Raw genomic sequence first — 21,134 nt, 5'->3', positions numbered from 1 at the left:
CCCACCGCCTGGCCTCGTGGCCGCGTGCCCTTTAAGAGAAGCGGGAGGGGGCTCGGAGCATCTTGGCTGCGGTGTTTTTGTCTCTCTGTCAGTGAGCGCTCCTCCTGGGCCGAGGCGACAGAAAGGATTTGCGCAGGGCAGGTAAGAGCAGACAATAAGTTGACTTTCCTCTGTGCGAAAACCAGCTCGGTCTGTCTTTGTCAGCGTGTTTTGTAAATGGCTTCAGACGAGGAGCTTTCAGTGGGACTTCTTTTGTGAAGCGTCGGTCCTGCCCATTCTCCCCTCCGGTGCTCCTTCTCTGAAGTAACGGGTCCTTTATCCTCAAAAACCAACACCCAGCTTAGCTTATGGCTGGTTGTGTATTTCTGTTAAATGTTTCTGACTAATTAGCTTTTATAATTTCATATTAGTATTTATCTACGGTTGCAAGAATGTTTGACTCTCGCGATTGGTTCTCCGGTGCGTCCTCTTTTTTTGTTCACAGCATCACTGGAGGCTCACCGCGCGGGATTAACCAGATTTATCAATATTTATCAATAATTTACATCATATGGGGACTGAGAGTGCGTCTGTCACACTAACTCTGGCCTCACAACCCTAGCTTTCTTAACATTTCTGTTTATAAGCTTTGCATTTTCCATACAGCGGCTTTAATTCATTACATAGGGCTCTATTATTGTCTTGGTGGGCTTGTGGAGGGCGGGGGGGGCTGCCTGGAAAGCTCAACTTTTAGGCTCTTAAATCTCGCAGTATGCAACTAAACGCGACATCATTTCCAAAATAGCAAAATAACAAAAAAGAAAGAAAGGCATTTTGGGTGTGTTTGCACTTTTTTTTTTAAATCTCATGCTTAATTCAGGAAATGTTGCAACAATCCAGTCAGTTTATAATTTAATTAAAAACGAAAATCTCATTTAAAAACTGTAAGGGCTCATGGGAGAGGGTGGGTCCCACGCACGCTGCAAGTTTTCATGACTTCCAGATGTTCTTCAGCGCTGCTTTTTGCCCTCAATATTTGCTGGTCTCGCCAGCTGTAGCTGGCCAGTGGTCAGTGATAAGAAGGGGGGTTATATATTAACAGGGCAAGTGGACCAAATATATACCTTTTGCTCTTTCTTTTTCTTTTTCTTTCTTGAAAGACATCTCTAACCTGAGTTCTTTCTCAAATAAACTAGAATCTCCCTGTTAATTTTTGCATTACTATATTATTTGTTTATGAATGCAGTCATTTTACTGAGAAACTTCTAGCTCAGTCAGATGTTGTTTTCATGGTGGGCAAGCAGAACTTGGCAGGATGTGGGAGTGCAGTCATCAGCCTGTTACACTACATCATACAATACACCACTGTCCTGCTGTTGTGTAATGGGTTGCTGGCTGTATTAAATCACCTACCAGCAGCTGCATGGTGCTCACGTGGTCTCTGTCCCATCTGTCATGTTATTACATGGAAAAGGTGTTGGTGCGTCATATAGAACCCATATATTATAATATAGTTAAAGAGCATTAAGGACAGACCTTAGGGATAAATTAGCTTTTGTTACAGTGGTTTAAGGCAAAATCAGAGCCCTCATGATTGTAGGATTTATTAAGACAATAATGTGGTTTAGTTTCAGCTTAGAGGACTGCTAACTAAATATTTGCTTGTTAATTTGAGATATGTTGAGTATAAGTGCAGTAAAAGAGAAAACCCACTCTAAGGGAGTCCCCCAGACTGCATTTTATGGATCTGTGTCCAGGTTTGTCAGCAGCTGGAGTCTCCTTAAGCAGATTCTTTTTTTTCTGAGCTGGAATGTGATTGTTTCATTACAGTGTTTGGATCCGGGGGTGCAGTGGAGGAATGCAGGGCCCATAAACCCATTTGCACACTGGGCCACACGCCGGGCGTTTAAATTGTTTAGCAAGGCTAATGAAATTACACCCTGAACCTGTGTGAGACTGTTTATCACTTTTTTGGATTTTTTTTTTTTAACCACAGATGAGCCTTTCAGAGAAGTTTTACTGCATTTTTAATCACCTGTTATATTAAGACAGTATACCATGTTCATAAAGTCATGTGAAATAATGATGGTTTATGGCACAGGGCTCTATAATAATATTCATGGACCTTATTCATTTATGCATGCAGTTTGTTTTTAGTGTGTTATTCTTCCTTTCTAAAAAGCACTCTGTGAATATGCACCATAACAACATGAATATTAAACAGGAAGTTTTGCACTAGAGTTGGATAAATATACAGCCCAGCATGAGACTGCTGTGGTCAAGACAGTGAGTTAATACTCCTACTTAACTCTGTCGATTAGGGAGAGCAGTGTAGTGAACATATGGTGAAAAGCTGGCTTTTTCTCTAATAGGGACAGTAATTTGTTATCCTGCTAAATAAGCTGACTGATCTCTTTTATTTTATTAACCACCCAGAGAAGCCAGATGGACTGTGCTGTCCAGTAAGCAACATGTGTAAAGTGCATTGGATTATTATTTTTCCCCTTGTCTGTTTTGTTTTATTTGTGTCTGTACAACCGTTGCATCAACAACTTCACCAAATCAGGAAGTAATTGATAAGATTCTCGAGAAGGAACTGCTTAACTTAGCATGGAAACTGGACTGATATGACTTCCTGCGTTCTGTTGTACCATCTGTTCACACACGCTGACCTGATCTTTTAACCCTCAAACTGCTGTGACTGGCTCTCCACCATCTCTCAATCACTGCTGTCTGGGTTTCCTCCTCCCCAGACCACCTCAGTTTCTCTAAAATAGAGCAACTCTCTGCGTCTCTGCTCAGCATCCGTCTTAATCCCCACCTCCACAACTGCTCAGGAATTTTCTCCCAAATGGCTCCCCCCCCCCCGTGCCGCTCCTTGTCGCTCAGCCCCACCCTTGCTCAGTTTCCTGTTGGAGGTCAGCACAATGACCAATAGCGGAGAGGCGGGTGTTTACTCTGCTCCTGTTCCAGGAGTAATGTGAGCTGGCCGGCCTCTCCTTTTGGCCATAGTCTCTCTAGCACCAGACTGCTCCAGCTCCACGCCGTCTGCTCCTTCTCATCACCACTCCTTAATGTGAAAAACAGGGCTTTTTCCTAAAGGGCAAGAAGTCCTGGAGGTGACATCCCATTGGGTTATGATTTCACTGTCCCGAATTTAATGGCTACATTAGTCAAAAACCACATGTCCCACCAGCAGCATGAGTACACACTGTATGAGCATGCTGATATGAGATCATCTGGCCTCGCATTTGGTGAAGGCCCTTTCTGTCATGCGGTGACATATGCTCTTCAGCCACATTACGCTGGGTGAAAAATGGCTATTGCTGCTTCTGCATTTATTATTCTTCAGCGCTTTGGGAAAGATTTGTTTTAATTTTTCTGATTTATTATTCATCCAGGGCAAGTTGGCTGAATGAAGCCATCTGTGCTGCAGAATGAGGAGGAAGACAAAGAAGTCTCAGTAGATACAGCAGCATCTTTATGTGACATTTAAAAGCCTTCAGCACATCTTTTTTGAGGTCTGTGGCCTGTTACCCTGAAAAAAAAACAACTCTGAACAACAATAAGCTTTATTTAGTGCAACAAAGTGCTACTTGTCTTAGGGATTCTCTCTTTTTTCTCTCTATTTTAGGAGAGGAATGTACAAATGATGGTAATCTTCTAGGTGGAGCCATGTGGGATTATGAGGAGAGGTCCTCTTGAATCGTTATTTACTCATTGTGAGGAGCGCTCTGCGGCCCCTCTGTCTGATCTGTAGATGTTTGTCCTGCGTTAGTAGCAGCACTCATTCTGGTGTCAGCGTGATTCATTCTGGTGGAGTCCAAATCTGAGAACAGGCATGTTCTTCTCATTTCAGAAGTTTCCATCTAAAACTTTCTTCCCCCTCCTTTTACAGTTTGCCTGTCTTTCCTCGAATTTCCCCTCTTTTCTGTCTCACCCTCCCTCTCTCACTGTACTCCTTTCTCCCTCTCCTACCGCTGCTACCCCCCTTTTTTTCGTTTATGCTCTCTTTCTCCTTGTTACTCTTTCTCCTGGGCTGGGAGGAAGTGACTGAGTTGTTTTTGCGTCCTTGGGGAATAGAAAGATGAAGCTCCCTTTCCTGTAACCCTTTCTTCGTCAGACCTCAAATATGGTCTCCGTTTTGAAACAGACAATTAGCCTGGTATGATGACAGCAGCACGTAAACTGCCGTTCTGAGAGCTTTTCTTTGGGAGCTAAAACTTTTCAGATGAATTAAAAGCAGCTAAATCACTGGGCTTTCATATCATCTTTGCCCTTACTTGAATAAATCAAAGTAATATCTTCAACTGTGTTTGTTGATTTATGGGAGTCATCAGGCTTCAGACAGTGTTGGTGTGTTTAGGGGGTGTGTGTGTTTTCATCTGTGTTCTGTGGGAGTCCATGGGGAGTTCAGCTTGTCTCCTCTGTAATGTTTGGTATTTGCCATCTCCGCCAAACGCACAGTTATAACAGCCCGACATGCGCCGCTGTCTTTGATCTCATTGTTTGCGAGTAGCTTTTGGATTTGATAAATGAGGTCCCATAACTAAGGTGGAAATGTATTCATAATATGTTTTTACTTTGGTATTATTCACAGTCATCAACACATACATCTAGTTTTGTTAACTTTGGAGCCTGTTTAGATTTAGATATCAGTCACTCAGTGCAAGTCCTGCATCTTGTGTTTCCACTTTCTGTCAGTGTGTGGGTCCATAACAGGTCTTCACCAACTGTTTGTTTGTTTTGAGGCAAATTTCCTTACCACACACTCGTCCATACTCTGTCTACCGCTCCCTCTCTTTTTCTCAGAGATGCCCCTCCTTGATTTCTATTAGAACCAGCTGTGGAACTAGGGCCTGAATGAATGGCTCTTTGTGATTTGGCTGTAGTTCTAGTCTAAAAGATGTTTCTCTCCCACCAATACCCCCAGTGGTATTGGCATGGCAACACAATGAAACAATGCACAGAACAATGGCAAGCCTTGTTATGATATGACGCAAAGGTCACTCGTCGGTGTTTTTTAGGCTCTGAGAACTCCAGACAAAATGTCGACCGCACTTTCACAGCAGCCTGACTCTGTGCTGCTGGAGCCAAAGTAGGAGAATCGGCAGCAGACGCTGTCATGCAGCATGTCTGGTTGACACTCACACAGCAGTTAAGACTGTGTTGAAGGAAATGCATCATAAGGCTCATGAAATCAGTCTAGCCTTAGGTGATACAGACAGGTTCCCACTAATCCAGAGGGTGGGGGTGTTTGTGAGTGCCACTGGATTTGGGAGAGTTAGAAAACTGACACATTGCCCAATCACATGGCAGGGAGGCTCCCGCTCCCAGCCTTGAATTGATTAGAGAGCCTTGAACTGGAATGGGGTGGGGGAAATTATTTCTAGAAAGCTGTGAGAGGAGAACTTGCACATGGCTCAGGCTTCACTTATATTGTGCAACAATCAGTGTGTGATTTGCATCTTATGGGTGTATGTTGTTCACATCCGGTGTGTGAGTCAAAAACACTGACACACTGGATGTGTGTTCTGTTTTGAAATGTTTGTTTCCTGCTTTGCAACCTGTGTTTACCCTCACGTCATGCCCACCTGTTATGAATCTCTGTTTATCTCTGTGTCAGCAGAGCTGCACACCCTTTCCATGATTTTACTGATGTCCCCTGAAAACTATTCCTGCATATATCCCAGTTATTGTCATTTTTCTGGACTACTAACTGATACAGTCAAAGGCAGTGGCAGCCAAAGTTCAAATTTCCTCTATTCTTATTTCCCGCAGGTGCTGACTGTAAGAGAGCAAGAAAAGGAAGGGAGAGGCAAGGGGCCTGGGGAGGAGAGATCCCATCCTCGCAGCGCAAGCAGCTGGTATGAAGTAGAAAATAAATCCCTCTTTTCCTAATTCACAAACCATTCCCAAGCTTGAGCAAAATCGCAATCACCAAAGGCTGAGAGTCAGCAGTGTAATGGAAAACTCCATAAAGATCGTCTCTGGGTGGTGGAAAGAGCGGCGGTATTTTTGACTTAGTAGTACTGAGGTTTAATCCTTTGTAATGGCAATAATAATAAGGTGACTCAATGAATGGAAGCAATGAGTTTGATAAACTAGGGAGAACAGACCTTGAAATGAAGCTTGGCATTTTAAAATTACTCATCACGGTGGTCTCAGTCTTCTGAGGGAATGTTTATCCACACTGTAACTCAAACCGAGTTTTAACCCTTTTAATACCATGCTGGAGTTTGGTCTGCATAGAAAGGAGTAAACCCGAAACTTTCATGCACATAGAGGAAAAAATCTTTTTCAGTGGTGAGTACGAGTAGTCAATTAAGCTACAGCATTATGCAGTTACTCTCGTGACATCCTACAGGACATACCACAGACGCGTAATTTGTGCTGGATGACCTGCATCTTACCCCCCCAGGGGTTGTCTTAATCTTAATAGCAGGGAATAGAGGGGAGAGACCAGACCATGCTAGCTTCCTCTAGCATGGTATGCAGCTCTATGAAGGAGGTAGGGGGGAGTAATGGGGGCAAACCATGTGTCCTAGATGGAGGCTGGCTGGGGAGAGTTGTGCTGGGGAAGGGCAAATGCTGGTTTCTGTTCAGATGTCATCTCAAAGGAACTCTGTTTAAACCAGAGAGACGGAGAGGAAGGTCAGCCACTCCACCCCAGCCATACTCACACACTCAGTGGAATACGTGCACACACATTAGCACATATGAAACACTCTGCTGTTGTTGTAGGAGCCTGATAGTGGAAAATAATCAGTTTAAATAAGAAGATTTCAGAATTTTGGAATTTGTTCAGGGTAATTAGTTTGAAACGAGTATGCCGTCAAGGGTGTCCCTTAAGCCCCACTTTACATTTTGCACTTTGCATTATTTATAGAGCTTCTTGCTCAAGTAATTAGAAAACACATTGGAGTAACAGCAAATTTACTTACAGGGATAAAACAAGTTTTTATTCATGATGCAAATTAAACATACACTAGACCCAAAATATGTGTTTATAAAGCTATATTTTATCAACGCTAATTTTATAAACTCAGCAGAAAAAAATAGTATTATATATACCTAGGTATCACTATACAAGAGAATCTAAACAACATCAAATTTAAATTATTGTTTTATGCTAAAAGAAATAAAAGTAGACCGTGAACGATGTGCTCCCTTAATTTGTATAATAAAGTAGAAATTTGATTTTATTTCTTCTGCTATTCCTTTTTCAGTCCGTGCCAGCAGAGATATTAATAAAACAGATTAATAAATGGAAATGAATACCTGTAGGATAGGGCAGGGTAATAAGTCTACAGTACAATTTAAAATACTACAGCTAGGAAAAGAAAAAGGTGGAATGTTCCTGCCATGGTTGAAGGACTATTGTAGAGCAACACAGTTACAGTATTCATTCTGCTGGTGCAACAGTGGGTATGGTGCAAAAATGGAAAGGTTAAGAATTAAGCCAGTTGAGTGTCATCCTACAATCTGTGGTAGGTGAGATAAACAAGTACCTAAATAAATTAAGTGATCTGACAGAAGTATTGTTAAATATATTGTTTAATTAATGTAAGAGGAATAACTGTTCTTAAGATTTTTGGAATATAGTGAAGATTTTAAACGAGTATAATTCGGACTTGAAGTTTAGAGACTGGACCTGGAAAGGCATTACATCATATCTGTTATTTCAGCCAATACAGATCTCAAAAGTTTTCAACTTCTTAGTGAAACCTGCAATTTACATGAGGTCATCATAAATATTTTTTTATTGATGTTACCCAGAATTTGTTCATATATGCAGTGTCTTGGGAAAAAATTCCGCCTTATACATCAAGGTCAAATCAAGGAACAAATACAACACTAACAGGTGAAGATAGGTTATATAAATAAAATAAAATGACAGCACCTTTATTTAATAATTCATTTTTTTATAACCCCAAAAAGAAAACATCAACAAAGGGGCAGATCTGGAATCTGGACACTGCTGGATACAATGTGATATTACAATGGCTGATCATTATCACATGTTTTCTAATTGTCCAGCAAAACAATCTTACTGAGCAAAGACAGTAACATAAATTAAACTCATAATAGGTTTTGAGCTTGACTATACTCTCGATATCATATATTTAGGTAATCGACCAAATGACTTGTACATTTGAGGCAAATATAGCCATGAAGTATTGCTTAGTGCCAGTAAAAAGGCAATAACAAAGAAGTGTCTGGACAAGAACCACTTACAGGGGAGTGCTTCCTTGCTATTATAAAAGAAATATCCGAAAGGAAAAACTTATCATCTCTGCTCATTAAATTGGCTGTTATTTATGAATGGTAGTTTTACACAGGGAAAACTACTCTCCTGTGTCTGGGAGTTTTTTTTCCATGGTACCTATAGTTTTGGAAATTAGGCATTGCTCATACAGGATTTTTATATTTGCACGTCAGATGTATGCTGAATGGATCAGGCCCTCTGGCCTCATCCGTGAACTGGATAAAGTTGATGGACTATTGGATATTCATCTACGTTTTTTATTAGGTGTTCATCAGCAGGTGTCTGGGTTGACCCTTCCTTTTTTCTTTTTTTCTTTTTCCCTCTGGGACTAATCGTACAAATAACCATCACCATGTAGTCAGCTATTGATTGTGTGCATTTGAATGATTTACCCGTAGTAACCTGATTTTTTTCTGTTCTGTCTCTCTATGCTTGTTTGCTTCTTCAGAGCAAAATTATAAAAATAAAGTGGAATTTGAAGGGAAGTCGAGTAGACGACATCAACCAGTCTGTTTGGCAGGCATGTTAGGTTGCAAAACTACATACTCTAATTATATCTCATCGGCTGTCCCCTGTCAGTGCTGCCCTCCACCCTGTACGCATATTCTCTCACACAGTCTGTTTTTTTGCAACCACGCCTCTATGTCCTACTCTCACTTTCTCACATATGTAGTCATTCCCAGACCGCACTGTACACCAGACACTGTACACCATCAGTCTGGCACTTTCAATGGAGATAAACAGACACTTAAACTGTAGGCTGAAGGCAGGCAGCCAAATTCTTCATCTTTTTTAAAGGCTCTGCAATATTAGTCAAGATTTGTCTTTTTTTCTCCACTTTCTCATATGCAAGTTAAAATTTTATATCTGGGGCATAAAGTCCTCATGTGTAAGCTGAAGGATAGTTGGCTTCATTTTAAATTGGATTAACCAGTGTGATTCTTCCTTACCACCATGGTGCCAATCTTAAAATGGGTTTGGGTTTGCATGCAGTCTGTATTTCACGGCCCAATAGTGTGTGGCAATCTTGGAATGAGAGGGTGATGAAAGGGTACAGATAAGCAGAATCACATCGAGAAATTAAACTGACTAAAGCACTTCAAAAATACCATGTCAATTTAGTCAGTGTTTCCAAGTGTCCTACTTTTCACAAATGAGCAAGCACGGGCTAGGGTCACAAGATAGATGGAGAGAGAGAGCGAGAGCGAGAGAGGAAGAGAAAAAACAAAAAACAGCTTTAGACTGAGGCAAATATAGTTTGCACTTGAAAACAAAGTGGTTTGCAGCACAGACTTCTGTTCCTATCTTATCAAAGCCATAGTATATAAAGATGTTCAACTGACTAATGCTGTGGACGGCTTAAAGACTTCCACAGTTCCCACAAAGTGATGACCTAGAAAGTTAATCTTTTCCAAGCACACACCAACTCAGAGGCATGGCATTAGGGTTTCTACATTTTTGCTGGCAGTGTGTTGCTCTCTGTGGAGGGAAAGGCTTAGTCTTTTGTTTATAAAGAGTCAAAATCCATATGTTACCTTTGGTAAAATGCAAGTTCTCAGCAATTCACTGTGTGTTTTGGCTGAATTAAAAAGCATCTAAGTGTGCAGAGGAAAAGAAAGGGACTAGCTGAAACCTTCTGATCATCAGCTGATGCTTAGAGGGGTAAAACGGGAGCAGAAGAGCATAAAGAAAGGACAAATAGAGAAGAAGCCAGAGATGGAAGAAGTGCAGGAGAGAAAGAAGAGAGAGTGTCTGTAAATCCTAATGTGAGAGGCGAAGTAAGTGCGCACAGATGATTCCTAATAAGGCTGTAACTGGCAAATCTCTGTCCTAGAATTAGCTGCCAGGAAACTTTCCCCCTGTAACTTCTCTTCTCTGAATGCTATGAACAGAAACAAATATACAACTGACAGTGGCCCAATATGCTCAAAAAAATGGAAGGATAAAATAAGGAATGGAGGCAGGCGGGTAGAAAGGCTAATGCTATTTCTGACCATTATACAGAGAGAGCAATGCAGTCAAAAGCGGTAATTATTTCTGGACACACTATGTCATGCAGACTTTACAGTTAACTTAAGATATTAAGATATTTGAATACTGATTCTGTTAGGTTTTAGTTGGATGTAGACAGTTGTGTATTACTGCATTGATTGCATCTTTATAATTAATGCAAGAAAAGCCACTTTTACAAACACCTTAAAATACTCACCAAAAGACTCAAAACAACAAAAACTTCCACAAATCCACTACAAACTGGACCTGGGAGCAATATGCTTATTTGCACACTTAATCACATAGTTACTGAACACACATCTAAATTATACTGTATTTGCATATTTTGCATCTTGCACATGTCTCACATGTCCTGTCTTGTCTACAATATCCTGACCGTAACTTGAACCTGGTATTCAACACCTACTGCACAATCTACTTCGTATTGTCTCTGTTCTGTCTTTGTTTATGGTACAGTTTGTATTGAATAGTTATTATTATAGTATTGTATAGTTAGCAATTAGTACCTTTTTATCCCTTAATTTTACCCAAATTTAGCACATTATTTATTTGTAATTCCTAGTTTTATATCTCTTGGAGATATATCTTTTATATACTTATAGATGCACCATGGGGGGCTTGGGGTGAAACAGCATTGCAGTACTCTGTATACTGTGTATATTGTTGTATTGACAATGAAGCTCTTGAAATCTTGAATCCTTTGTTATTTATAGAAATGCTTAGTGTACAGTATGTTTAATTTCAACACTTTTGTCTCCCTACAGGTGAGGTGTTTGTGTGACTGTCTGAAAAGCAGCCACAGGCGCATTATGGCACAGGTGCTGCATATGGACCCCGGCTTCCCAGGTGCGCCCTCTATTTTTAATTCCTTATAGTGATCAACATAAAAATGATGATAGGTTAATGCTTTTGTTAGGATTTAAACTATCACACAACTGGCATGTATTTTAACTGTAAGATTGTGTCATAATGAACTCCAACAATCCACTTTGTGCCTAATTTGGTGATGAATTCTGAGTACATTTATAACTGTGGAGTAGCTGATGCTTTTTTCTGAAGTCTGAACCCAAGATTAGATGCAGATTTCCGTTTGTTTAAAGTTTATTTCCTTCCCCTGCAGGGAAACTCAACCCACCTGCCCCCCCTTCCCTGCACGCCAAAGAACAGGAGGCACCCTACTCAGTGGAGACCCCCTATGGCTACCGTCTGGACCTAGACTTCCTCAAATATGTTAACGACATAGAGAAGGGGAACACTATCAAGAAGGTGCCTGTTCAACGCCGGCCACGCTATGGCTCTTTGCCCCGTGGCTATGGCTACGCTGGCTCCTGGTGGACCTCCACAGAGTCTCTCTGCTCCAATGCCAGCATGGACAGCCGGCATTCCTCTTACTCCTACTGTGCCCCAGGCTACCATACATCACAAAGGCCCAGCTTCAGCACTGCCCGGGTGGAGAAGACTCTGTTGGATGCTCGCAGGAAGCTGGAAGAAGAGAAAGAGGGACGGAGATTCTCCAATCTTGGCAGCATGCACAGCAGTGTAGTTGGCTCTAACACCTCCATCAGCAGCGCACACAGCTTCAACCGGTCACAGGGTGGAGGTGGATCTTTCACTCCCATGAGCTCTGGCCTGTCCACCCCAGTAACTCCAACCCCAGCTCACTTGCAACATGTCAGGGAGCAGATGGCTGCAGCCCTGAGAAAGATAAGGGAGCTAGAAGAGCAGGTGAAAACAATCCCTGTGCTCCAAGTTAAAATCTCAGTGCTGCAGGAGGAGAAACGGCAGCTCAGTGTCCAGCTGAAGAGCCAGAAGTTCCTGGGCCACACTCTGGGGTTCAACCGAGGTCGTCCCAGAGGGGAGCTCTATATTGACATCCCTGAAGAAGACATGAGCACTGGAAAGGGGAGCAACAACAATAAGCCAGCAGGGTCACTGTCCCCCACCACACCTGATGGGTCCAAGCAAGACTCAGGGTGTGAGATTGAGGACACAGTGATTGTGAGTGGAGTGCGACCAGATGCAAAGCGGGAAGTGCGCACCATTGGCGTGGGACCAGAGGACTCAAGAGGAAGTCGTCATGTGGGGGTCTGGGTTCAAGAGAAGGATCTGGGACTGCTGCCTGAGACAGAAGTCCTCAAAAATCAAGTGGGTCAGCTTGAGGGTCAACTACAGAGGACAATGCAGGAACTACAGGCTGCACAGCAGCAGGTGGCAGGAGTCCAGAAGGGCCCTCAGGCAGAGCATCCAGTCATAGCAACGAGCCTGGGCTGGCAGGAGCCTCAAGGCTGCAGCCTGCATACACTAGTCAGCTTCACACAGCAACGACACCAGAGGGACCAGAGAACTGTAGGAATTCAGGTGTACACACTGGAGCAGCCTACTGTGGTAGAGGTGGGAACACTGCTCCGAGCAGAGACCTGCAGCTCCCCCCCCATTCAGCCAGCTGCTGGAGGCGTGGAAGACCACCAGAGAGGGCAAATTGAAGGTCTGTTACTGAGACTTTATGAGCTTAAACTGGAGAGTCTGATGCAGTCCAATGCAAGAGCATTTTGTGAAACCTGTGCAAAAAATTTCCCAGATATGAATTATGCTTAGTCCTAAACTGAAAGGAAAAAAATCACCAAGGATCTGTTCTTAAAAAAAAGTATGTGTGTGTCGGGCGAGGATTGGTCCAAGGCTAGACTTAATCATTGTCTGGGAAACTGAGTCTGTCACCCTCAAATATATGTTTTTACTGAAAGTTGAAAAGTCGTTGAAAAGTCGCAAATACTTCTATATTTAATATATTTAAATTTTAACTGGAGGGGTTTGGAATGCTGCATTACTGCTGGATTGTACTGCATCAGACTTTATCTTTGCAATAACAATTATTTATTGCATTACTGCACAAAAAGACTGATTAGTTAGCTTTGAAATGTTGTCTGTCTCTCCCTCAGATGCTCCAGTTGAGTTGCCGATTGCAGTCAGCTCTAAGCAGGTACGCGATGTCTTGAAGAGCAGGTTGTCCACCTCAGTACCTGTAGCTAATCCTGCCATTGCTGTTGCATCTGATGATCGGATTGTGCATAATAAGGAAGAAGCAAATGATTCTATCCAATCACAAGAAGGCTTACCTAAGACAGGTATGTGATTTTTAAACTAGTGTCTTCTGACCACATCATGCTCCCACTGTATGAATAATTGCTGGTATCTTTTCTAGCTTCATCTCCCCAATTGTCTCTGAGATCAATTATGAAGCGGAAAGCAGAAGGTGAACCAGGCTCGCCCTCTACGAAGAAAAACCTACAGTTTATTGGAGTCAATGGAGGGTAAGTGTTAGTTATTGCATAGCAGCAGTCGGCTATTTTCATCCACTGAGTACTGTGTCAAGGGAATGTTGTCAGCATAAGGTTAAGTAAAAAGGTAAAAGAAGAAGCAGAAATGTACTCCCTGTGTCACCTGCAAAGACTCTGAACTGTTTGAGCAGAGTGAAAATTGTTCGTGTCTTACAGCTACGAGTCCACATCCTCAGAAGATAGCAGCAGTGAGAGCTCAGATGAGGGGAGTGACTCTAGTGAATATCATGAAGCCAGAGAAAAACTTCCAGAGTCTACAGTCCAGCACCAGCAGACAATACACAACAAGGATTCCAAGCAAGAAGAAAGCACCAGTGTACCTCAGCAAAATGCTGTCAAACTACCAGCTGCCATTCCAGACTCAAGTCCCAGCCAGTCTGCAGCTGTAGACACAATGCCATCAAACAAAGCACCTCAGTCACCAGCGACAGACACTGTGGTGCAAAAATGTGCCTCACAGCCACCAGCATCAGACCACGCCATACCTCCTCCATGTTCATCAAATGATTCTGAGACTGTCAAACAATCATCAGAAAAGCACAAACAGGTCACCTCCACACCAGTTAGCACTGAATCCACTCCTGAGCAGAAGGCTTCACTTACCTGTTCTTCATCACCTGGCCTCACTAAAATCAGTGATAACGCCCAGCAGCGGTACAGCGTCCAGTCAGAGTGCAAACCAGCAGATGAACGTATTTCAAATGAGACTGCGACAGCGCCTTCAAAACAAGTCAGGTAAGTGTACACAGAGTCTGTCTGTGAGGATTAAAGGATCTATGAACATCTGAGAGTGATGTTGTCTCCTTATCTGCCACAGACTGGAGCTGACTGACAGCCTGATGTTAGCTCTGCATGCCCTGCAGAAAGCCCTGGGGGAACCTAATGCCTTCAGCCAACAAGGAGCAGTACGTGTTGAGTCTAATTCACATTTCTCCACATTTCTTCACATTTCTCCTGTCGTTACTTCTTTCTAGGAAATTCAGAAGGTTCACTTTTAAAATAAATGACATAGACCAACCTCAAACAAGGAGGCACAGCTACCCACAAACTGTGCACACTCAATAATTTAATTTAGAATATATTTTACTTTAGTTTGCCAACTCTAAATATTTACTAAAGCATAGCTTAAGATGTTTGATTATCTGCATGTTTGATTCAGGAAAGAGTTTATGCTGGATGCCCTTCCCATTTATCCTGGCTTGGGAACGGCACTAAGACTACACTGGATTGTTGCACCCCATGTCTGGAATAAGACTAAGTTAAAATAAGAAAATTCTTAACTTTGGTTTCATAATTTTTGCAAGTAATGAAAGATCAAACAACACATTAACTCAAGGCTTCTCCTGAGGTTTGGTTTCACATTTTTGATGTCGTCGTTGCTCTTGCATTTCTCCAGCCGTCTGTCAAATGTTTATTTGCTTTAACAGTCCTCATTGTGTCTGATCTCAGAGGGCAGCTTACACCACAGTGCTGCAAGAGTGGCTACGTGTGTCCTGCCACAAAACGGCCGACACAGCTGTTGTCAAGGCCTACATGGACACTTTCGCCTCAGTCTCCCCTCAGCTGCTGGAGTTTGTCATAAATATGGCTGACGGCAACGGGAATACAGCCCTTCACTACACTGTCTCCCACTCCAACTTCCCCGTGGTGAAACTTCTGCTGGACACTGGTGAGTTCTGTGCTTTTATGAGAAAACAACAGAGGCGCTGGAGAAAATTTTGATATTAAGCGAAGTAAAATCTCATAAGACTGAAGAGTCAAAGTAAAGTCTTATGGTTATTTTTTATTATGATAATCTCTACAATTTAAGAAATAAGTCATATTAAATTATTAATGGTAACGATCCCTTTTACTTTGTTGTGCTGCTGTTATATCACCTGTCAAATTGATTGGCCTCTTTACCTGACAGGCTTGTGTAACGCTGACAAGCAGAACAAGGCGGGCTACACAGCCATCATGCTGACGGCTCTGGCTGCCTTCCACTCCGACAGTGACCTTCAAACTGTCCTGCAGCTGCTGCGCACAGGGGATGTCAATGCCAAGGCCAGCCAGGTGCGCCCTCTACTGCTCATAAGTTTTTACTGCGTCTCCACACACACACAAAAATCCCCCATTGTCACGCATTAGTGCAGGACTAGGACTGCATAAAATGTCTTATGTTTCAAAAACTGTAATCATTACAAAAAGTACAAGAGTAAAAACTTTGTAGACAGCTGACCCATGGCCAAGTGCTTCACAAAAGTTGTCACAACAGCGACACTGTGTGGACAGTTAGAAAAGTACAAAACTGTAAACCTTTCATAGCTTCCCACTGGTTGTTACCCAAACAAGAAGTGGTAACCAGATCCCAACAAACTAAATGTGCGTTTTATTGAAATATTTCTTTGTCAAGGAAAATGTGGTACACGATACTAACCCTGGGAGGCATTTAGCATGTGAAGGACATATTTTATTTTCATCCAATTTCTCAAGGCAATGAGCTGATATCTCTACTTCTTTTTTTTACTTCCATGTATTTTTCTGTTTATTCCACCTTTAACACTGTAAGCATCTGATTATCATTTGGCTTTCAGAGGAATACATCCATTAACAGGGACATTTTTTATAAAACTGACAAATTTCTGGAAAATATTTCATGCACCAGTTTTACCCAGTTATTTAGAATTTTCAGTCTTTATTTGTCTGAAACTTTTTTTGTGACATTTTGGCAAATATTCCAGAAAAATCTGAATACCTTGTGATTTTGTGTGGATATACAATTTACCACCTTGGACATAGTGCAGGTAGCAAAAGCCAGTGACATGCATGAGACCAGTGATTATAGTCTTTGTTGCTTTCCTTACAGTCATTCAGTAAAAGCCGCTCTAACTAATTAAGTTTGGAGCAATGTGGGATATGACAACAGGGGATAAAAGTTGTGAATTTCTATGAAGCCAATGTAGAAAAAACAGCCAGTCTCATTCGCTCATCTGGTTTGATTCCTGTTAGCAATCACATTGCAATTGCTCTAGAAACTAGACCGTCTTCTTACAAGTGATTTTAAGAATTCTGCTCAAAATGTATCTGCTGCACCATGTACACAAATGCAGTCTCAATGTGTCCACAGTTTGGTTAAAAAATTAGGGTAACAGTAATTTTAAACAATGTGTGTTTTGTAGGCTGGACAGACAGCGCTGATGCTGGCAGTCAGTCATGGTAGAGGGGACATGGTGCGAGCGCTGCTGTCCTGCGGGGCACAAGTTAACATCCGCGATGACGACGGCTCCACTGCACTCATGTGTGCCTGTGAACATGGTCATGTGGACATTGTGCGTCAGCTGCTATCAGTGCCAGGATGTGATGCCACTCTCACCGATAATGTAAGAATTCCAGTTCGGTCTGTGGTTATGCGGACTCCTTCCCAAAACCAGCATCTCACCAACATTTTCTCATTGTATTAAACAGGATGGCAGCACTGCTCTGTCCATTGCCCTTGAAGCCAGTCAGAATGACATCGCTGTGCTTCTGTACGCTCACCTCAACTTTGCAAAGCCTCCATCCCCTGTGAGTATCTAAATATGCTGCTAAGACACAAAGTAGCCCTTTCACACCAACATTCAACAATCCAAGAAATGTGTCATGGAAGTGATTGCCACTTTCTATGGCTAATAGCACACGGATAATTATGTAATATTCTTGTTTGCATGCAACCCATCCAAACTGGATTTTGTCACATATTGAGCCATGCAAAACACAACCTCTGTCAATTATTCCTCCAACCAGTTTCTTTAAAATAAGCCTCCTTCCCACATCTGGGCAGTGTTGCAATGTTTTCGTGTTCTCAAACACGTGTTGATATGCAAGAGTTGCATATGGTTTACTGCATACCTACAGAAATTAAAGTTGGCTTTGGGTTGAGCAAAAATAGCAAACAAGCAAATCTGTTTAAGCCAGAAACCAATTACCCACAAGCTTGCAGCTGTCAAACAAGTCACTGCCTTAGAATAAGTACACATTCTCACCTAATGTGGGCTTTATGGTGTATGTTTGTGCAGCTCTTTGGCTAAACAGAACGAGAGATGCATAACTTTGTCATATAATTTGACTTCTACCTGCTCCCCAACAAAACCTAAACTTCACTCATTCTTTTAAGTTTATTTTTTTAAGTTTCCTAAAGTGACAGCACATTGCTGAAACATGCAGACATGAGTCTGCTCATGTTTCTCTATCCTACCAACCATCTGCACTCGTCTTTCAGGTATGAATCACTATCCCAGCCTCTCAGCTGGCTATTAGTTTGTATATAACACAAAGTTGACCGTAAACAGGCAAGATGTGTCATAAACTAGTATATAAACCCCCAAGTGATGGACAAATTCCAGATGTGCTTTATGCATTTTATTTCACAACCTGGCTAATAAACTACAACAAGCACTAACAAAGGGAATTTTTGGAAAACTGTAATTAACTATCAGGAATGTGTGATTACATGTAATGTAATGTAAATGTGTATGTTTGGATGACTGGTAATGTATGTTGAAAGCAAAAGAAGGGAACCCAAGGACCAAGCTGTAGCTCAACCAGTTAGTCATAGCCTGAGCACACCTGGCCCTGTCTTGCTCATCCAGGTAATTATTCTCAGTCAGCTCTTTCAGGACAAAGCACAGCATGATCAAAACAAAGCAGAGTCACCTAGTGAACAGAAGGCCCAGGAGACAGTACAGTGTCTAAAGAATGCCCCTAACATATGAGTAATTCCATGTCTTAACAAGAACATGCTTCAGTGGGATTAATTCTTAATATACAAACAGGATGTGTGGTTTCAACGACACATACTCAAACATAATATATTTTGTATTTAAAATGGTAATGTAATATTAATGTGCATGTAAATGTATTGATCAAGAGGTGCTTTACATGAACAGAAACCACTCCTGGAAGAGAAAATACAGGGGAAATATGATGCACTTAAACAGTAAAAGGGTCTAAACCTGAGATTTTTCTTGGATTGGCAGTAGCTGTTATTTTAACTTCACAAAATGTTCATTTCTTCCCAGTGTTAGGTTCATGGGTTCAGAGAGAGTGAAGCAGGAGATTGATAAATGGGTTATTGCTGTAGTGGCAACAATGTGCACTGATCTGGTGAAACAATTTGAGCTGTGGGAAGTGACTGAAAAAAGGAGAACATAGATGCAAGCAGTAGAAATGAGTTTCCTATGAAGGGTGGTGGGTTATCTCTTAGAGGTAAAATGAGCTTGGTCATCCAGGAGGGGCTCAGAGTAGAGTTGCTACTCCTTCCAAAGTATTTGGGGCATGGGGAAAAGCCCCGGGGCAAACCTAGGACACACTGGGGAGACTACATCTTTCCGCTGGCTTACCTTGGTGTACCCTGATGGATGGATGGATTAACCATGATGAATTTGATAAAAAATTCTAAACTATAATTTGTTTGTTTTTTTTACTTGTCCAGGTTTCCCCCAAGTCTCCGCTCTTGGGCTCCTCTCCTCCTGCTGGTGAACTAAAGTAAACCACACGCCTACTGCTCAGCTACACAGCCAATCCACAGATGTTTATTCATCTATGTACTTAAAGGAAACATCAAGTTTGTTTGTGTGTTTGTTTTCACCCTGAATAATTTAATTATGTGCAGATAATTACGTGAGAGCTCGCACCATTGTTACTCATTGCTTATCGTACACAGTGGTCTTACTTTAATCCCAGTGGTGGTTGGAAAAGTGTGAAACTGAACATTGAATGGATTTCGTTCTAGTTTTGCAACAATCCAGTTGTCAGCACTGTTTTTACAAATCCAAACTGTTCACCGCATTTCACTATACGTTCAATTTTTATGCACTCGTTCTGTAATTCCATATCAGTTTTATATAAGTTGGCTCATAGAGCAGTGTGTTTTCATTGTACCATAGGTGTTTCACAGTAGCATCGTTTTGTGTGACCATCACAGTCATTTGGAATAACTGAAGCCACCCCTCTCGTGGGTAAGTGTCCTTGCATCAACTAGCTCATTGGTGCTACAAAATATAACACTCCAATAGTCTGTTGATATTTATACACAAGATTTATTTACTTGAGAGTATTTTTGATATTGATTTTTTTTTTAATCATTCTGACTTAATTCAGGACCTCGTGGTTTTATTTCCCAGGTGTTGGTTAACTTTACACCTTTTTAACCAGTTTTATGTGTTTATCACATTCCCCAAATCAAACCCAAAGATGTCTGTTTCACATCACCTCTTTTTAAAGCTGCTTATTGTGGTAATAATGTTAACACAGGTGGTGTTAAAGAGGAGAGAGGTTACCATTGTTCTCTGATGGCTGCGGTACTATGGTCTTTGTATTTTTATATGTGAAGGTTTTTCGGATGGTTGATTAGAGGGTATCTGTGTTTGTGATGTGTGCTCATAAAATTTAACAAGACTTTGTTGAGAGAGCGCTGGTGAAGCCAGTGAGATTTGTCAGGGAACCAGAAAGTAAGTGATTTTGGTCTTAAAAGGGCGTGCCATGTAAGATAGGAATATTAAAATAATATATGTCAGTGTAAACTGGTAATAATTATGCCTGAAATCGAACTCCTTGAACTAAAGTGCATAGGCTATTGATGTCAAAATTTCTATTACTTTTTAAAGATGTTTTACCAATTTTCATATTCACTTTTAAGCAAATTTTTTATAAATTTCAATTTTTTTAAGTATCTATCTTTTATACATTTGGAGTTTTTAAGCTCACGCCTGCGTTATGTAATCACACAGCTCTGTAGTTAATGTTTTATGATGGTTTTATGAAAATGCTAGATTGTGTGTCTCTTCTTCTAATTTGTGCATTTTGGAAAATAATAAATAAATGTGGACCACATGTTTTGTTGTCTTGTAAGTTCCACTCAGTCATGTAAAAACAAGGTAAAAACAGTTTGCATATAGAACCCCACAGGTTCCACTAGAGGGAGTCCTAACGCAAACAACTGGGGCTGGTCTCTTTTGTTTTCTTGGCCTTTTTAAAAAAAATAGTTTAATTGTGTTTTTCAGCTCTGAAAATCCTACGTGGTTTTGATGAAGTTATGAGTGCTCTGAAAAAAAAGCTATATAAAGAAAGACTTTCTGATAGTCTAAAAATATGATAATTTGCATTCAGTACTGGGATGTATTTTTAGTATCTTGGTATCTTCTTATCTTCTTGGTATAGTCCAACATCAAGTGTACATAACATTAATAATATGGCAGTATACTCAAGAGTTCATTCTGACTTGGGCAGAGAAAACACGTACAGTAATGTGTACAGTAATGCTAAACATTCTCTGTGACAGTATAGCTCAATATGGGCTAATGAGCTGCAGATTCTATATTTAAATTTTGGGCCTTTAAAGGGCCCCAAAATTCAAGATCTGAATCATCCAAACTTTGATGTTACATTGTGCCCGTGCATATTCAAGGGATTGAGTAAAGGGATCTCAAAACAGGCTCTTATTTTTGCTTTAAGGTATACAGGGAGTGCAGAATTATTAGGCAAATGAGTATTTTGTCCACATCATCCTCTTCATGCATGTT

General features: G+C 41.3%; 1 protein-coding gene across 1 annotated transcript; it reads left to right on the top strand.

The window, feature by feature from the left end:
- On the top strand, positions 1–20,439 carry kank2 (KN motif and ankyrin repeat domains 2). The gene is made up of 13 exons (XM_005749896.1): positions 1–141; positions 5,761–5,846; positions 11,026–11,107; positions 11,382–12,746; positions 13,198–13,383; positions 13,461–13,569; positions 13,753–14,331; positions 14,414–14,501; positions 15,046–15,265; positions 15,506–15,648; positions 16,755–16,955; positions 17,041–17,139; positions 19,046–20,439. Exons 3-13 carry the CDS (start codon positions 11,071–11,073, stop codon positions 19,100–19,102), a joined length of 3,084 nt encoding a protein of 1,027 aa, XP_005749953.1. The 5' UTR covers positions 1–141; positions 5,761–5,846; positions 11,026–11,070; the 3' UTR covers positions 19,103–20,439.
- The last annotated feature ends 695 nt before the right edge of the window (positions 20,440–21,134 follow it).

This window comes from Pundamilia nyererei, unplaced genomic scaffold (genome assembly GCF_000239375.1).
Source record: "Pundamilia nyererei isolate P.nyererei 1_Seehausen unplaced genomic scaffold, PunNye1.0 scaffold00258, whole genome shotgun sequence".
NCBI classification, from domain to species: domain Eukaryota; kingdom Metazoa; phylum Chordata; class Actinopteri; order Cichliformes; family Cichlidae; genus Pundamilia; species Pundamilia nyererei.
This window is presented reverse-complemented; position numbering and strand designations above follow the sequence as displayed.